This window comes from Penicillium pulvis, assembly GCF_028828015.1.
Source record: "Penicillium pulvis strain IBT 33274 chromosome Unknown contig_10_segment0_segment0, whole genome shotgun sequence".
NCBI lineage: Eukaryota > Fungi > Ascomycota > Eurotiomycetes > Eurotiales > Aspergillaceae > Penicillium > Penicillium pulvis.
Window position 1 is genome coordinate 1,965,545 of NW_026643071.1, and position 15,534 is coordinate 1,981,078.

A 15,534-nucleotide genomic window follows, 5' to 3' on the forward strand; every position below is an offset into this window, starting at 1 on the left:
TTGTTAAAACGTCTTTTTTTCTTGTTACGCTATGATGGCACTGGATGCTGCACATAGACTTTACATACACTTTCAATCAGACGTAATTATTGATATCAAGGATCTATACATTGCCACCCGGACACGAGGTCAATATATCTATCAATCTTGAAATTTGACTGCAATAAACTGCGTCAGCATAGGACATAGCTCCTCCCGAGGTCTAGAATTCGTTTATACTTTCTGCGCACGAAACGCATACTTGTGATATTTAAGGTGCCGTTGCTAGAGTATTAGGTCGATAGGCGTCGCCCATCCACTCAATATTAAATTCATTCACTGGATCGATCAACAGATGAAAAGCCAGAATATGGACATGAGCTCTCGTGGAGTCCGCATGGCTTTTGCAATATCATATTAATGATGCTGTATATCGTGACCAGGACTATAGCATTCACGAGGGTAGTGAAGGAATTCATGATTGACGTCAGTTGGTTCGGAATCACGTGTGCTACGGCCCGGGATCGGGCGAGACTAGCCGATTGGCGGCGAGAATCGTCCCAAAAAATCTCCCTGGTCATACAATTCCAGACAGAGGTATGGTATAACCTAGGCGCAAACCTGCGATCCACCATCAGACTCTTGTTCCAGCCACCAAGGACGGTAGATGGTCGGAATGAGCGCCGCAATTCGCTTGCCGCTGCGGACGCTGGCCAATCCCGCGCTGGTAGCCCGAGAAACATCAAAAGCCTCAAGTGTTAGCGCCTCATCGAATCTATTTGCGAACTCGTTGCGCAAGACTCTGTCGCCGTCCAGATCGATCACCCAATCATGGAATCCTCGATCATATGAACCGATCCCGTTCGCAGCCTTGTCCAGACGTTTCGCCACGAGAACCTCGCCCCTCTTAACCGCGGAGACCAACAGCCAACAAAACAGTGGACCGAAAGTCAAGCCACCCCGGTCGAAGAAGGCGATTGGATACTTAATTGCCTTGGGCGTTCTCGGTGCCGGCGCCGTGGTGTACTCTGATGAGATCAAGCATGGATACCAAGCCGCAAGACGGAGTGGTCGTGTGGTCGGCACATTGGCACTCTGTATCAATGAGTGAGTACCCCCTGGGCGAACTAGCAGGTTTATCGGCCAGCATCTACGAAAAAGCAACTTTCCCTGACATTCATTCAAACTACAGCTACCGCGTCACCTTAAAGCAAGAGTTCCCTACACCCGAAGAAAGTGATGCCAACCTCCGTGCATGCCACAAGCGATGCGCTGAGCGCACGCTCCGTGTGCTTGAGAAGAACGGATCTATTTTCATCAAGCTGGGCCAACATCTTAGCAGCATGAGTTACCTCCTCCCACTCGAATGGACTACAACCTTCATCCCGCTTCAGGACAAATGCCCGGTCTCTTCTATCGAGTCAATCCAGGAGATGTTCATTCAGGATACTGGTCAGACAATTGATGAGCTGTTTAGCTCATTCGATCCGGTTCCTACTGGCGCTGCCTCGCTTGCTCAAGTTCACATTGCCACCCTAAGAGAAACCGGTCAGAAGGTCGCCGTCAAGGTCCAGCACCCGGCTCTTGCTGAGTGGGTGCCTCTCGATCTTGCGCTGAACCGATTCACCTTTTCTATGCTTAAACGCTTCTTCCCAGACTACGACTTGGAGTGGTTATCTAGAGAGATGGAACTTTCCCTGCCAATCGAACTGGATTTCCGTATGGAAGCTCAGAATGCCACTGCAACCAGCGAATACTTTAAAAAGCACTCCGACGCTCCGTTGGTAATCCCCGAAGGTAAATCAACTCTACATCAACAGACAGAACCACACCAATACTAACATGTCACCAGTCATGTGGTCCCAGAAGCGCATCCTTGTCATGGAGTACATCGCCGGCGCCCGTCCCGACGACGTCGCCTTCCTCGACGTAAACAATATCGACCGTGACGAAGTCTCCGCCGCCTTCGCCCACATCTTCAACGAAATGATCTTCGGTGACGACGCTCCTCTCCACTGCGATCCGCACGGTGGTAACGTTGCCATTCGTCTCAATCCCAACCGCAGCCACCCGAATTTCGACATCATCCTGTACGACCACGGCCTGTACCGCAACATCCCCCGCGAGCTACGCCGCAATTACGCCAAACTTTGGCTAGCCGTTATCGACGCAGATGTTCCCCGGATGCGCGAATTCGCTCACAAAGTAGCTGGCGTCACGGACGAACAGTTCCCGCTCTTCGCTAGCGCTATCACCGGCCGAGACTACTCCGTCTTGACGAAGCAGAATGTCGTCTCTTCGCGTACTGCCGAGGAGAAGAAGGAGATCTCCGGTGCACTGGGTGAGGGCATGTTGCAGCAGTTGGTCGTATTGCTGAGTCAGGTCCCTCGAGTTATCCTTCTTATCCTGAAGACCAATGACCTTAGTATGGCTTCCCCCTTGTTCTGATGATTATCACATTTGATACAATTTACTAACAACCCCACAGCTCGCAGTCTCGATGAAAATCTACACACACGCCAGGGCCCGATGCGCACATTCCTTATTTTAGCCCGCTACGCTACTCGCACCGTCTTCGAAGAACAAATGGAGACAATCCGCGATTCGGGTGGTATCTTTGCTAATTTCTTCAGCTATCTCTCCGCCTGGATGGGATTCCTGCGTGTCGAAGTTAAACTGTCTGCTTATGAAACTGCGCTGAGCTTGAAAAGCCGACTTGGTCTGCGAACTGCGTTGTCTTAAACAAGGTCCGGTTTCGTGATCTTGTCTGTCATTTTATTGTATATAGATATCCCTTTCTGGATTTTGGGGTTCGCTCTAGGAGCACGGATGTTTCATTCTGTGCATCTAGCGATGGCGTTGTTCTTTTCCCTTTCCCTTCTCTTTTTTCTGACCTTATACATCGGTCTGTATAGATACATGTGTCGATAGACCTAGATAGACCGTATTGTATCTTCTATTGAGCAGCTTATGCATCGCTTATGCATTGCTAGAAGTCAGCCTCTACATTGATTACAAGTAAGATAAGTTCTGTTTTCATCGTTTCATTGAAACTATCAAGGCACCATCGCTTTTGAAGAATAGAGTATCGATCGAGGATCCCAGATACCGAGGCGCCCCCACAGAAAAAAGAGAAAAAAAAAGATTCAAACATGCAAAGAAAGTAAAAAAGAAAATCTGTACAGCAAACAAATGACGCGTATTTGTTTGAAACTTCCATCACCGAAACATTCTCAGTCTCGACGACCATTCCATCCATTCTTATTCCGGAATCCGGAACCCGGTATCGCTCGATCAAAGGATTGTGCTTGTGTTTCACAACGCTCTTAGGGTAATCACATCTCAGTCCAAAATCAGAACAAGAACAAAAATGAACGTTGGATCCGAGGTCTATTTCAACCCTGGAATCCGATCCGGATCCCTCCGCTTTATTATTCAATTTATACGGCGGCAGCGGCGCTACCAACGGTGGCAGTCACATCGGGAATGGCAGCGCCAGTTCCGGACAGATCGGTGGTCTTGGCCTTGGGGTTCTTGGTGTAGTAGTCGGAAATGGCGGACTTGATGGCATCCTCGGCAAGCATGGAGCAGTGAACTAATGAAATATGCAGATTAGCTAACGAATCCAATGACGTATGAATGGAAGGGGTGAAGGGAACATACGCTTAACGGGAGGGAGGCAGAGCTCCTTCGCCACATCAGTGTTCTTAATCTTGCCAGCCTCATCAAGGGACATGCCGCGAACAAGCTCGGTAAGGTAGCTTGATGAAGCGATAGCACTACCACAGCCAAAGGTCTTGAAAACAACATCATCAATGCGACCGGTATCCTTGTTAACACGGATCTGGAGCTTCATGACATCGCCACAGGCGGGGGCACCGACGAGACCGGTACCGACGTCCATGTCGCCCTTCTTGAAGGAGCCGACGTTGCGGGGGTTGTTGTAGTGATCAAGGACCTTCTCGTGGTATCCCCTTCGCTGGGTAGGAGCAGGGACAGCGACACGACGCTGGATAGGCTGGACGGACTGCAGAGCCGAGAGGGGTGCGACAGTACGGGGCGCCGCAGCGCCGACGCGGGGAGCGACGGTGACCAGACGCTTGAACATTGTGAGTATGTAATATGTAGTTGAGTGTGGTTAATTCAAAGGTGATATGTGGTGAGGTTTGGATGGAGTTGGGTAGATGGCGAAAACAGATCTGATATGGAAGAAGAGGATGATGAATTCATTGCTAAATAATCTGATTCTTATTCAGCGTCGCGCTAGGCCTAATGGGGAACTCTAGAACATCCGAATCGCCGGACTTCGGAGTTGACTAAGCCTTCCCCGTAAAAGGCGTTTTTTGCTCGACGAACAATATTCTATATAGCTACCCACCTGTTACTTTGAAAGTAAGTGATGAACGAGGGTTGATCCAGTGAGAATCCACCATGGTGATATCATTTTTCAAAAGTCAGTGGCGAGCTTGGCCGGACAGCCATTAACGTTGTCCGCGGTGGACTCTTGCAACAATCTTGTTTTCCGATGGAACATGCCTCGGCCAATGGAATGCCTATGATATCAAATGGTGGGTATCACGTTCATGGTAAAGATAAACATTCTATGATTTAATATTCGATCAATGTTCCGTTCATTTCGCTCGAGTCAATGGAATTTCCCCGCAGTCTTCATTGGGATATTATTTCTGTAGCCTAACTTCATTACTGTCCGTGACCTCCGCGGAAGACCCGAGGAGGTTCGGAGATAACGTCACGGACTCGGCAAATTCAAAGAAAGATAATGCAAAGCCCGAGCACGCATGAACTAAGCTCGGGAACAGAGCCCGATCAACTGATCGGATTTCGGTGAAACTTAAGGAGGGGTAATCTGCGGATGTTGTTTACAAATAGGGAACGACTAAAACGACCTTACTTTCTATGATACCCCTCTTCAATACGCATATTCGCTGGCGTTCTAGAACAGTGGCGGATGCGGTCATATACAAACCCTAAAACCGCCGGCCCATTGAGCGACAGTCCAAGTCTAAAGTGAGTAACAAAGAATGTCGACTTGAAGTCGGCAGGGGGTTATTGAGCAATAAATAAGTCAAGGACTCAGCGATCAATCAAATAATTCTGATAGAACTGCAGTTCCTTTGAAATTCCTGGTACTTGCCAATTGGCTCCTAAATTCCATCACAGCCCTGGAGTACCTAAGATGCAGACTCAGAATACAACCCATGCCACATTTTGTGTACCAAGATAAAGTAATAAGGTCTGGAAATTTCCACGTATTCAGTGGAGAGAAGTGGCCATAAATGCTTGGTTAACACCTCAAACATGCCCGAAGGATCAGTCAGAGCCAGAGCATGCCAAAATGCTCTTGCTTCCCATGCTTTAAAGCAGCAGCTGAGAGAACGACCGACCGACAATGATGCGCAATTATCATTTTACAGCAGTGTATGGTTAGCTAATTTTTCTTGAGAGCACGAGTAATCCAAAAAGTATTGTTTAGTCAGAATGTACTAGATCGAATCCATTCGATCCTTACTCTGTCGAAAGTGTTTTTTTTTTGGACATCTAAAACATCAGACTGAACTTGCCTGCTATATTAGGTATAGCGCGGTTATACTACGTGAGCACTAATGCGGAGGGGAAGCCAAGAGGCAGGTGTCGTATCCACAAATCCAATATGCGTAATCTCGCGTAAGTTCTGGATATTCAGTTGTTCGCAGCTACTGGGAACTTATCCAATAAAGCCGTCGGTGTGTTCTTGCCATGTGAAGCAATAAGTTATTCTCAAGGTTGCTGACCAAGTAAGCAAAGTCAGCAGAACCAACCTGAAACGCGTCTTGACTGCCAAGTAAAAGAACCCAGTGAGTTGGGCAAGCGATGACAAGCCATGATGCGACGACAGTGGATGGATGTGAACCATCAGCTAGGCCGTTACATCCACAGACTCTAGAAGCCGCCTATAAACTCGGCATCGACTACCATGACAAAGGCAATATATTGGCCGCAGAAAGCCACCTACTTCGTGCATCCAAAGGCTACGAGGAGACGTGCGGTCTACATGACTCTAAAACACTCGATGCGCTGGAATACCTTGGCATCACATATCGAAAACTGGTCAAGCTCAATGAAGCTGAAGCGACACATAAGCGCGTCGTTGAGGCTCGAACTGCCATGTCAGGTCCGGACCACACAGCAACTCTGGTTGCATGGAATCGACTTGCAATGGTATATCGTGCCCAAGGAAGACTTGACGAGGCCGAGGAAATCTACCGAAGAGTATGGGAAACCTTGGACAAAACTTTGGGCTCAAATGATGAAGCAACACTGCGAGCCTCTATATCGCTAGGCAATATTGCATTCAACAAGAAAAATTTCACTGAAGCGGGCGAGATGTACGCGTCTGCGCTGAGCCGGTATGAATCTGTACTTGGACCCGATCATCCATCTACACAGCAGGCCGCTAGCAATCTGGCAGCTGTGCGCATCCATCAAAAACGATACTCCGAAGCAGAGACCATACTCCTAACAATTGTGCGTCAAATTACAAGAACTCAGGGATTAAAATCCGTGAGACTTTTACCACCCTGGCTCAATCTATCGTGTGCCTATGATGGTCAAGAAAAATACGACGAAGCACAGAAGACCCTCTCCTCAGTCCTCAGCTCCTATGAGGATGTATATGGGCCAAGCCATTCAAAAACGCTAGGAATCATACGGCGCAAGGCGATCACACTCGCCAAACAGGAAAGGCTCACGGAGGCAATCGAGATCATTCAAAAAGCCATTGACTTGTCGTCAACTGTTGATGGCTACCCAGACGATGCGCAAATTCAGTTAATGATATCCCTGGCTCGCATATTTGACCAGCAAGGCAGATTTTTTGAAGCCCAGCAAATCCACCATCAGTTGTCGGAGGCATATGAGAACAGATTTGGGGATGATCATGACTGGACCATCAGGTCACTGCAAAATGAGGCAGAGATGCTTTTCAAGCAGCAAAAATATACAGAGGCAGAGCTGGCCTTCCAAGATGTCACAGAAAGATGTAAGAAGGCTTTCGGTGATGAGGACGAGCGCACCCTCTGGAACCTGATGGGTCAGTGCCACGCCGCTTGTGGAGGCCAAAAGGTCGCAAGTGTTGAAAGTGATATTTGGCTACTATTTTCAAAATGCGACGAGCTTCCATCACTTCAAAACGGCAGAGCAATACTGGTTTTCCAACAGTTGAGCAAGAACTGCGTGACCAGGCGCAAGTTCAAGGAGGCAGAAACCTTGATGGCCAAAGGATACGAGATATGTCTCAATATTTTCGGCCGCGGACACCCTATCACCATCTCTTATGGTTTGCAAGTGGACAAAGTGCGACGACAACTTTGGCAGCATGAAAAGGGTCAAACCGTCCACATCTCAATATTTCCGAACACGCAAGACCGCACGCCTGATGCAATAATTGACATCCTTGAATTCACGACTGCGCTCAGTGTGAAACCAGCAGACGAATCTGCGCCGCTTCCCTCTCAATCACTCGCGAATCTAGCTTTATCCTATGGGGAGAAATGGGAAGAGAGTCGCGATCCGCGGTATTTGGATATCGGGATCGACAAACTTGAGACGGCCATCCTGGTGGGAAATGAGGACGACGAAAAGCGACCTCTGTGGCTTAATAACCTGGGAAGGTTCTACCAGAACAGATTCCAGGCGCGGAATACGTTAGATGATCTTCGAAAGGCAATTGGAGCCAAAGAAAAAGCCCTTAACCTACAGGATGAGGCTGGTCCAAACCGTCCAAAAGATCTGAGTGTGCTATCTGTGTGGCTTATCGACCTTTATGAGCGTGATTCGGCACTGGAATTACTAGACAGGGGAATCAAATTAGGCGAAGAAGTCCTATCTTTGACGGTGCCCGATGATCCCAGGCGAGCAACATACCTGAATCGTCAGGGCATGGCATTTTTGCTCCGCCATGAGCTGAATGGGACAGTTCTGGATCTTGACCGATCGTTCGAGTTAATAGAAGCAGCGATGAAATTGACTCCAAAGACCGAATCTCAGTGGAAGCTACTCTGCTCTGCATATGCAGACCTTTTCAGACATCGATTCAAACTCAATGGAAATATTGAGGACCTAGAGGAGGCAGTGAGTCGAGTTCGAGAGGCCATTCGTGAAGAGGATGAAGAGAATCATATCTTGTTGGAGTCATTGGCACGTCAGCTGGGACATCGATACATGACCCTAGGAAGAATTGAAGATCTTGACGAAGCTATCAGGGCAGCTGAGAGAGCAGTAACGCTAGGGCATCAAGACCAAGAAAACCGGTACCAAGCAGACGGTCTCATGAGATTGGGTTATCTATTGCTGGATCGTTTTGACGCAAAAGGACACCAAGAGGATCTTGACCGCGCTATCATGCACCTTGAGCAAGCGCGCAATACTCCGAAGACAAATTCGGTTGCACAAGCAAGATGCTTAAGCGGTCTAGCTGGTGCATTCAGATCCCGCTGGAAGCGCACGGGAGATAAAGATAGCATCGAAGCAGCCATCGATCATGAGAGACTGGCACTCAACCTTATTCCAGACAAAGATATCGCAAAGTTAGACGTGATGAACAATTTGGCGAACAATCTGATTGATAGATTCAAGGATACAAAAAACCCCAGTGACATGGAAGAGGTTATTAACCTCCAAGAAACGATATTGTCTCTCCGGCCGTCTACCCACATGCATTATCCAGGAAGCCTAAACAATCTTGCCAACGCTCTTGAGGCACGGTTCACTGCATTCAGAGATATCGAAGATTTGAACTTGTCAATTGAAACTTCCGAGAAGGCGCTCTCGTTCATGCATGCTAACGACCCAAGTCGTGCTGGTTACTCTTTCAATCTAGGTGCCAGGTATTACACCAGATACTCGGAGACAAATGAAGAGAAAGACCTTGTTTCCTCCGTGAGTCACCATTTGAATGGTTGGCGAGTAATCAACGGATTACCGTTCGACCGCGTGCTAGCTGGCTCACAGGCAGTCTATAGACTGAGAGATTTGGAACGATTCGACGAAGCCACAACAATAGCGATGGAGGTTGTGGATTTTCTTCCGTGGGTGACAACAAGATCACTCCAAATCACCGATCAACAATATGTCGTGCGCGAGTTTTCTGGAATTGCTGGAAATGCCTGTTCTTTGCTCCTGCGGGCGGGTCGATTGCAAGATGCACTGGAGTATCTGGAGAAAGGACGAACGGTCATCCTGGATCTGATGATGAGTAGTCGAACGGATCTCACTGAGCTTGAGTCCGTATCTCCAGAGCTTGCAGCCCGATTCCGAGAACTACAGGATGAGATCAACCAGACCTTCAATATTAAGGGTATGAGCCCCAGTGGAACGGAAGGTCTTCTTCAAAAACGTCTTGCATCTGTGTCCCAGCTCAATGAGTGCGTGGAAGTCATCAGGTCGCTACCTGGACAATCACAGTTTCTCCATGGACCAGATTTTGAGAGTATTAGGTCTGCGGCGAAAGGAGGGTTCATCATTGTTGTTAATATCACCACCACTCGCAGTGATGCCATAATCATCTCCGACGAGAAAATCGACAGCCTGGAACTTCCCGATCTATCACGCTCCCGGACAAGTGAATGGTTGGAGAAGAATCTCACTCGGAAGGCCAAGGATCGAGCAGGTCGAAAAAGACAAAATGAAGAGTACACAAATCTCCTCCACTGGCTCTGGGTGTCCGGCGTGAAGCCCATCTTTGACCGAATCAAATTACTTTCCCAGTCTTCAACGGTGACTGGTGCACTACCCAGAATTTGTTGGATAGGTAGTGGAGTGGCCAGCATGCTTCCATTCCATGCAGCCTGCGACCGCACATCTGACTTGATGGAAAGCACGTTTTCATATGCCATTTCTTCATATTCACCCTCTATCAAGACTCTGTTCCAAGTCAGAGCCAAATTAAGCGACGCTGCACTCAGTTCCAATCCAAGCCTGCTTATGGTCGGAATGCCGACCACACGTGGTCATGCGCCGCTCTCCGGCGTTGAGGATGAAATTGAAGAGATTACAGAGGTAGTTGAGCCCTCGTTTTCTGTGAAAAGTCTTCTTCACCCACAGCCGGCCACCGTGCTATCTCATCTGGCATCTTACGATATGGTCCACTTCGCATGCCACGCGTTATCCGATAGCAAGAATCCACTTAATGGTCACCTGTTGCTCGAGTCTGATGGTGTTGAAACCTCTGAATCTGAAAAATGCGGAGCGTTGACGGTTGAAACCATTGTCAAAATGGATCTGAAAAGAGCTCGTATTGCATACCTATCTGCATGTTCGACTGCAGAAAACAGGGCAACCAAGCTTCTTGATGAGGCGATTCATCTTGTTAGTGGATTCCAAGTTGCTGGATTTGCCCATGTTTTGGGTACTATGTGGCCGGCACCGGACTTGGTTAGTCGTGATGTTGCTGTTGGTTTTTATCAAAATCTTGCTGTACTTCTCGTAAAACAAGGTGTTGACCATGGTCGCGCTGTGGCGGAGGCGTTCCATTTGGCTGTTAAAGAGGTTCGGTCTGAGTTTGAGGACCAGCCTCTCTTTTGGGCACAGTTTGTACACTTTGGAGGTTAAATGTTTGAGATTGGCACAAATGAGCCATGTCTGATTATTGTATAATCCACGGCTGAGGACTAAGTCAGTACATATTCATTAGACGAGAAGAAATTCAGTATGAGAAATTACGAGATATCTGGAGGCTCAACTACCTCCGAGATATTGAACCCGGGCGAAAAGTCAATTGGGGCTATAGTTGGCGGAAGGACAGAAGCCGGGGGGTAATTCAGTGCCAAGGCGGCTCATGGCTCAGCGAGGGAGTTCAGGCTTTTCATTTTGAAACTGGAAAATGCGGAGGAAATGTACTCTATGTTTCTGATTGGTTTGATTATAGAGCCTAAACCCGTGGGCTGAGTAAGATCCAAGGCTCTACCAACTTTGTACACGGGCGGAAAAAAAGTTATAACAAGGATGTAGGTGGCTGATCTCTAGTTCGCATGGCTCAGCTTCGATCGATCTCCTCAACGAACCGAGATTGAAACCAGAGAACCGGAGAGGCCTAGACCAGCCGCCTCAGCACTGTAGATGGTCTAGTCTGGAAAGCGTCGTCAGGCTTAAAGTACGGAGTAATCAGGCACAGAGAGTACTTTTGTTACCAATCAGATTCAAGAATAGCTTAGTGCCATCAGCGCTTATTTATGGGGCCGTTTATGCCGCACTTCTCACTCGCATATAAATTCTCTGCATGAAAACATTGACTTTGAGTACATGGTATCCTCCTGATATTATAAATATGGCCCTGAATCACAGCAGCTACCGAATCGGCTGGATATGCGCTTTGCCTATCGAAATGGCCGCAGCGAGATGCCTCTTAGATGAATCTCACCCCGATCTCGAACAACCCCGCACCGATACAAACAGCTACGCACTTGGAAGTATCAATTCACATAATGTTGTGATCGCGTGTCTTCCTTCCGGGGTATATGGTACTACCTCCGCAGCCATCGTCGCAAAGCAGATGATCACGACGTTCCCTAATCTTTCTTTCGGGCTGATGGTGGGAATTGGGGGCGGCGTCCCTCCTATCTCACGATCGACGCCGGATATCCGTCTAGGAGACATTGTTGTTGGCATCCCCAGCGGTTCATTTGGGGGTGTCGTCGCATATGACTACGGCAAGACAATCGCGGATGGTGATTTCCTGCCGACGGGCTCGTTGAATCACCCTCCTTTCAGCGTTCTCACGGCAGTCAGTAACCTCCGTGCGTCACATCTTGTTGATAAGGGTCTTGTCGGAGGGATAATCGACAATGCCGTTTCTCAGTATCCAAATTTTAAGTCACCGGGCCCTGAGTACGATATCCTTCATGATACTTGTACCAATCCAGATCTGCCTATCAATGAAGCGCCCGTTGTGAAGCGTGCAGCACGCCCGTCTGATCTTCCACAAATACATTATGGAACGATCGCTTCTGGAAACCGTCTTATAAAACACGGGAAGACTAGAGATCAATTGGCCGCTAAGCATGACATTCTTTGCGTCGAAATGGAAGCTGCAGGGCTGATGGATCTCGATAACTTCCCTTGCTTGGCCATTCGAGGAATCTGTGATTACGCCGATGAATTCAAGGCCAAGGAATGGCAACCCTATGCAGCAATTGCCGCTGCAGCCTATGCAAAAGAGCTACTGAGCGTCATTCCCAAAGCCCATGTCGACTTGACAGTCGCTTCGACCGATTCGACAGAGACTTTAGTTGCCACTTGTGCTCCTCCTCTACCTTCTGAGATCTTGCACCATATTTTCCCCGTGGAAAAGAACTTTATTGGTAGCCTCATAACGGATACGTTATCCCCACGACAAAATTTTTACTCCTTGCCGACTTCCCCATCTACTACCCAGCTCGCTGTCATTCACCAATCAGTCCCACACACCATCAACCTTTCCGTCATCGGATACACGACCTTTCTCTCAAACAAGTCTGCAAAGGGTGACCATGCCTCCGAAGCCGACCACTCTATCACAGTCGACCGCTCCAGCTCATGCACGCTAAACAATTCTAATGACTGGTTCGAAGCAATGAGCTCCAAGAGAAAAACACGACAGTGGGTGGAAAAGCAAATCGAACGCTCGAATGAGCAAATATACTTAGTAGTCGGATTTCGGAGCATGTGGCACCGGGACATAGACTCCTCGTTCAAGACCAGCGAACAGAGCGATACTAGTGCTCTACCCTGCATTGGTGAGGCGGTTTACGCCGTGCAGTACCGAAAACTCAAATTCAAATGGTACCGCAGAAAGGATATAGACGCGGCTAGTCTGCAGAAGGGGAATTGCTGGCAAAGCTTGTATACTTCTCGTGGTGATGATGATGAGGACGATGAGGCGGAGGATTATTTGGAGGTCACTTTGAGTGATGATGTGGAAGCATCTTGATGAACGTATAGGTATAGACTACCTTGGTTCGTCAACATTTTGTGATGTTTATCACCTATCGAATATATAGTCAACTCTCACTTATTGTACACCCTCCTGTCCGAGGAAAACTGTGTACAATAGTTAACTTTTGTGAGAGGATGACATAGTTAGTCAGCTAGACCTAAGCCCTACTTCCTATTTAAGCTTCCACCCCATATCCTCTTAGGTTACCACGCTTCTCCTCGACCTGAATCCTGCCAAATTCGCTGATTAAGCTCTTGATTTGACGTATATGGTCTGATGTGCTCTTTTTCTGCTTCTAATCTATAGTAGAATATCCTGTAGATGACTTATTACCTTAGAATTAGATAATATCCTAGCCTCTGATACACCGGAACCAATTTCTTTTTCAATTTATGCCAGAGGCAAGGTCAAGTTCCCGTCCAAGGGCGGGCCTATAGTCATTAGAGCGGTCTACGCGCTCTCGGGCATTAGGTACTCGCAATTCTATGATAGAAGCATGAACTCATCATCAAAGCCCCTCCCCAGGAGCTTAAAGCTTGTTCATGGTAGCGATATCTGTCGACTGGACGTAGTCTTCGAACTCCTGGATCTCCTCCTCGAGGTCGGACAAGCTGATCTTCTCGTCCTCGATGACAAGGTTGATCTGCAGCTTCTTGATACCGAAACCAACAGTCACCAACTTGGAAGTACCCCACACCAGACCATCCTTCTCGATGCCGCGCACGGCAGCCTCAAGGGCAGCCATGTCGGTCTCGTCGTCTGGAGAGTCATTGTTAGCGAGTAAATTCAACCAAAATGGATATCGAGCCTCAACGTACCCCAGGGCTTGACGTCTAAGATGACTACAGACTTCGCGGCGATCTTAGGCTTGGCCTCCTTCTTCTTGCGGTACTCAGCCAGACGCTCCTCGCGGACGCGGGCGGCCTCAGCATCCTCCTCCTCCTCCTCCTCCTCGTCGCTGTCGAACAGGTCGACATCGTCGTCGTCCTCCTCAGCAGCCGGGGCCTTCGCGGGGTTCAGAGTAGCAGCGACGACTTCAGGACCGTAGACGGTGTAAGGCTTAGCCGCATCACCGGGCAGCGTTGCTAAGTCATCATCGTAGCTAACAATGTGCTTGTACCAACGCGCAGCGTGCGGGTACTTGGCAGCCTCAGGGGCAGTGCTCAGGGCCTTATAGACGACCACATCGGCCTGGGACGGCGAGAAGCTATCAACGCGATGAGTCAGTGAAGGCCGAATGAGGGGGGCTTCAGGCGGCAACGACAGCAAGACGCAAGGAAAAGGGTCAAAAATTGCAAACAAATGCTTGGTGAGTCATCATCAGCAGGTCTTGAGGTTGCTAGGAAACACGGACCAATTTGTATCATTATATTATTTAGCTCGGGCATTGGGGAGAAGAACAGAAAGCAGACTGGAACATACCCGACAATGTAGGAGCGAGTGGTCAACCAGCTGTTGAGAACTACGACCGGTCAGGCGGTGCTCGCAAATGCATCACATACCACTACATACCGGTAAGACCAGAGTCCGAGAGCAGGTCGGCGAAGCCCATTATGACGGTATTGAACTTGCAGGTGGTGAGGGAGAGAGAGAAAGAAAAAGATTGAATATCAAGAATTTGAAAGAGAAATAAAACAGGAAAGGCTTACATGTAGGATCCCCTAGGATCCCCTAAGATCCCGCCCCCAAACACTCCCCGATTCCTGTCAGTGTCAAATTAGAGGACAAAGTATGCCCCGGTTTCCGCCAGGACCCCACCTCAAGACGAGGCTATGATACGCACAGACCAGAACCTAAGAATCAAAACACCCAGGCACCAGATAACCTGCTCCTGCTATATTCTTATGGGATGAGGAATGCCAACAGGCCTTCGTAGAGCTAAAGGAACTTTTTACCAATGCTCCAATTCTCGCACACTTCGAAGAAAATCGCGTAACAGTCGTTGAGGCGGACGCCTCTGGCTGGGCAACGGGCGCCGTTCTATCGCAATATGGCCCCGACAGGCAATTACGACCGTGCGCTTATTCATCTCAGAAGCTATCTCCGGCAGAGGCAAACCATGAGATCCGCGACAAAGAACCATTGGCAATCGTACGCGCCTTGCGTGAATGGAGACCTGAACTAAAGATGGTGCCCCGATTCATGATCATAACGCACCATAAGAACCGACGATACTTCAGCAAAGAACAACACCTCAATGAACGGGAGATGCGTTCAAATGTCGGGCAGATCTCCTAACAGAATTTTGACTTTGAACTCCGATACCGTCCAGGCAAGCTTGCCGCAAGACCAGACGCATTATCACGACGAAGCCAAGATATACCGAAGAGTTTCACTGATGAAAGGCTATCGAATCGCTTCCGAATTCTCCTTGGAAGAGTCAAGATCAAGGTAGGCCGAACGAATTTCTAGTCAACCAACGACCCGTTATTCATAGAGCTTAGCTTTGAAAGAAATATTTCTCCCTGAAGAACCCATCTTATAAAGGGTGAGTGTACTAAAGCGGGAGTTTTGTAGGTAGAATCAAGTAAAGTGGATCCATCCAAGCGAATCGTGTATAGTATGTACTAAAAGCGGGAGTGTTC

The 15,534-nt window shown here is 48.4% G+C and overlaps 5 protein-coding genes across 5 annotated transcripts; 3 read left to right on the forward strand and 2 right to left on the reverse strand.

Moving 5' to 3' along the window:
* Nucleotides 1-655: 655 nt before the first annotated feature.
* On the forward strand, nt 656-2,721 carry N7503_000762 (ABC1 kinase family protein; the record flags this gene model as incomplete). Its single annotated transcript, XM_057060323.1, has 4 exons — nt 656-1,086; nt 1,172-1,776; nt 1,832-2,404; nt 2,468-2,721. 4 exons carry the CDS (start codon nt 656-658, stop codon nt 2,719-2,721), a joined length of 1,863 nt encoding a protein of 620 aa, XP_056927246.1.
* A 286-nt stretch (nt 2,722-3,007) lies between these two features.
* N7503_000763 (iron-sulfur cluster assembly scaffold protein) lies at nt 3,008-4,183 on the reverse strand. Its single transcript, XM_057060324.1, has 2 exons — nt 3,643-4,183; nt 3,008-3,574 (listed from the first exon to the last, which is right to left on the reverse strand). Exons 1-2 carry the CDS (start codon nt 4,085-4,087, stop codon nt 3,420-3,422), a joined length of 600 nt encoding a protein of 199 aa, XP_056927247.1. The 5' UTR covers nt 4,088-4,183; the 3' UTR covers nt 3,008-3,419.
* Nucleotides 4,184-5,850: 1,667 nt separating this feature from the next.
* Nucleotides 5,851-10,587, forward strand: N7503_000764 (CHAT domain-containing protein; the record flags this gene model as incomplete). The annotated part of the gene is made up of 1 exon (XM_057060325.1): nt 5,851-10,587. The coding sequence occupies one exon, from the start codon at nt 5,851-5,853 to the stop codon at nt 10,585-10,587; it is 4,737 nt and encodes a 1,578-aa protein (XP_056927248.1).
* A 715-nt stretch (nt 10,588-11,302) lies between these two features.
* N7503_000765 (nucleoside phosphorylase domain-containing protein) lies at nt 11,303-12,943 on the forward strand (the record flags this gene model as incomplete). The annotated part of the gene is made up of 1 exon (XM_057060326.1): nt 11,303-12,943. The coding sequence occupies one exon, from the start codon at nt 11,303-11,305 to the stop codon at nt 12,941-12,943; it is 1,641 nt and encodes a 546-aa protein (XP_056927249.1).
* A 535-nt stretch (nt 12,944-13,478) lies between these two features.
* N7503_000766 (elongation factor 1-beta) lies at nt 13,479-14,501 on the reverse strand (the record flags this gene model as incomplete). Its single annotated transcript, XM_057060327.1, has 4 exons — nt 13,479-13,708; nt 13,768-14,156; nt 14,372-14,411; nt 14,462-14,501. 4 exons carry the CDS (start codon nt 14,499-14,501, stop codon nt 13,479-13,481), a joined length of 699 nt encoding a protein of 232 aa, XP_056927250.1.
* Between the last annotated feature and the right edge of the window lie 1,033 nt (nt 14,502-15,534).

Coding starts and splice junctions, on each gene's coding strand:
- N7503_000763 (XM_057060324.1), bottom strand. CDS start 4,087: ATGTTCAAGCGTCTGGTCACCGTCGCTCCCCGCGTCGGCGCTGCGGCG. Junction 3,575..3,642: donor CTGCCTCCCTCCCGTTAAGC/GTATGTTCCCTT, acceptor ATATTTCATTAG/TTCACTGCTCCATGCTTGCC.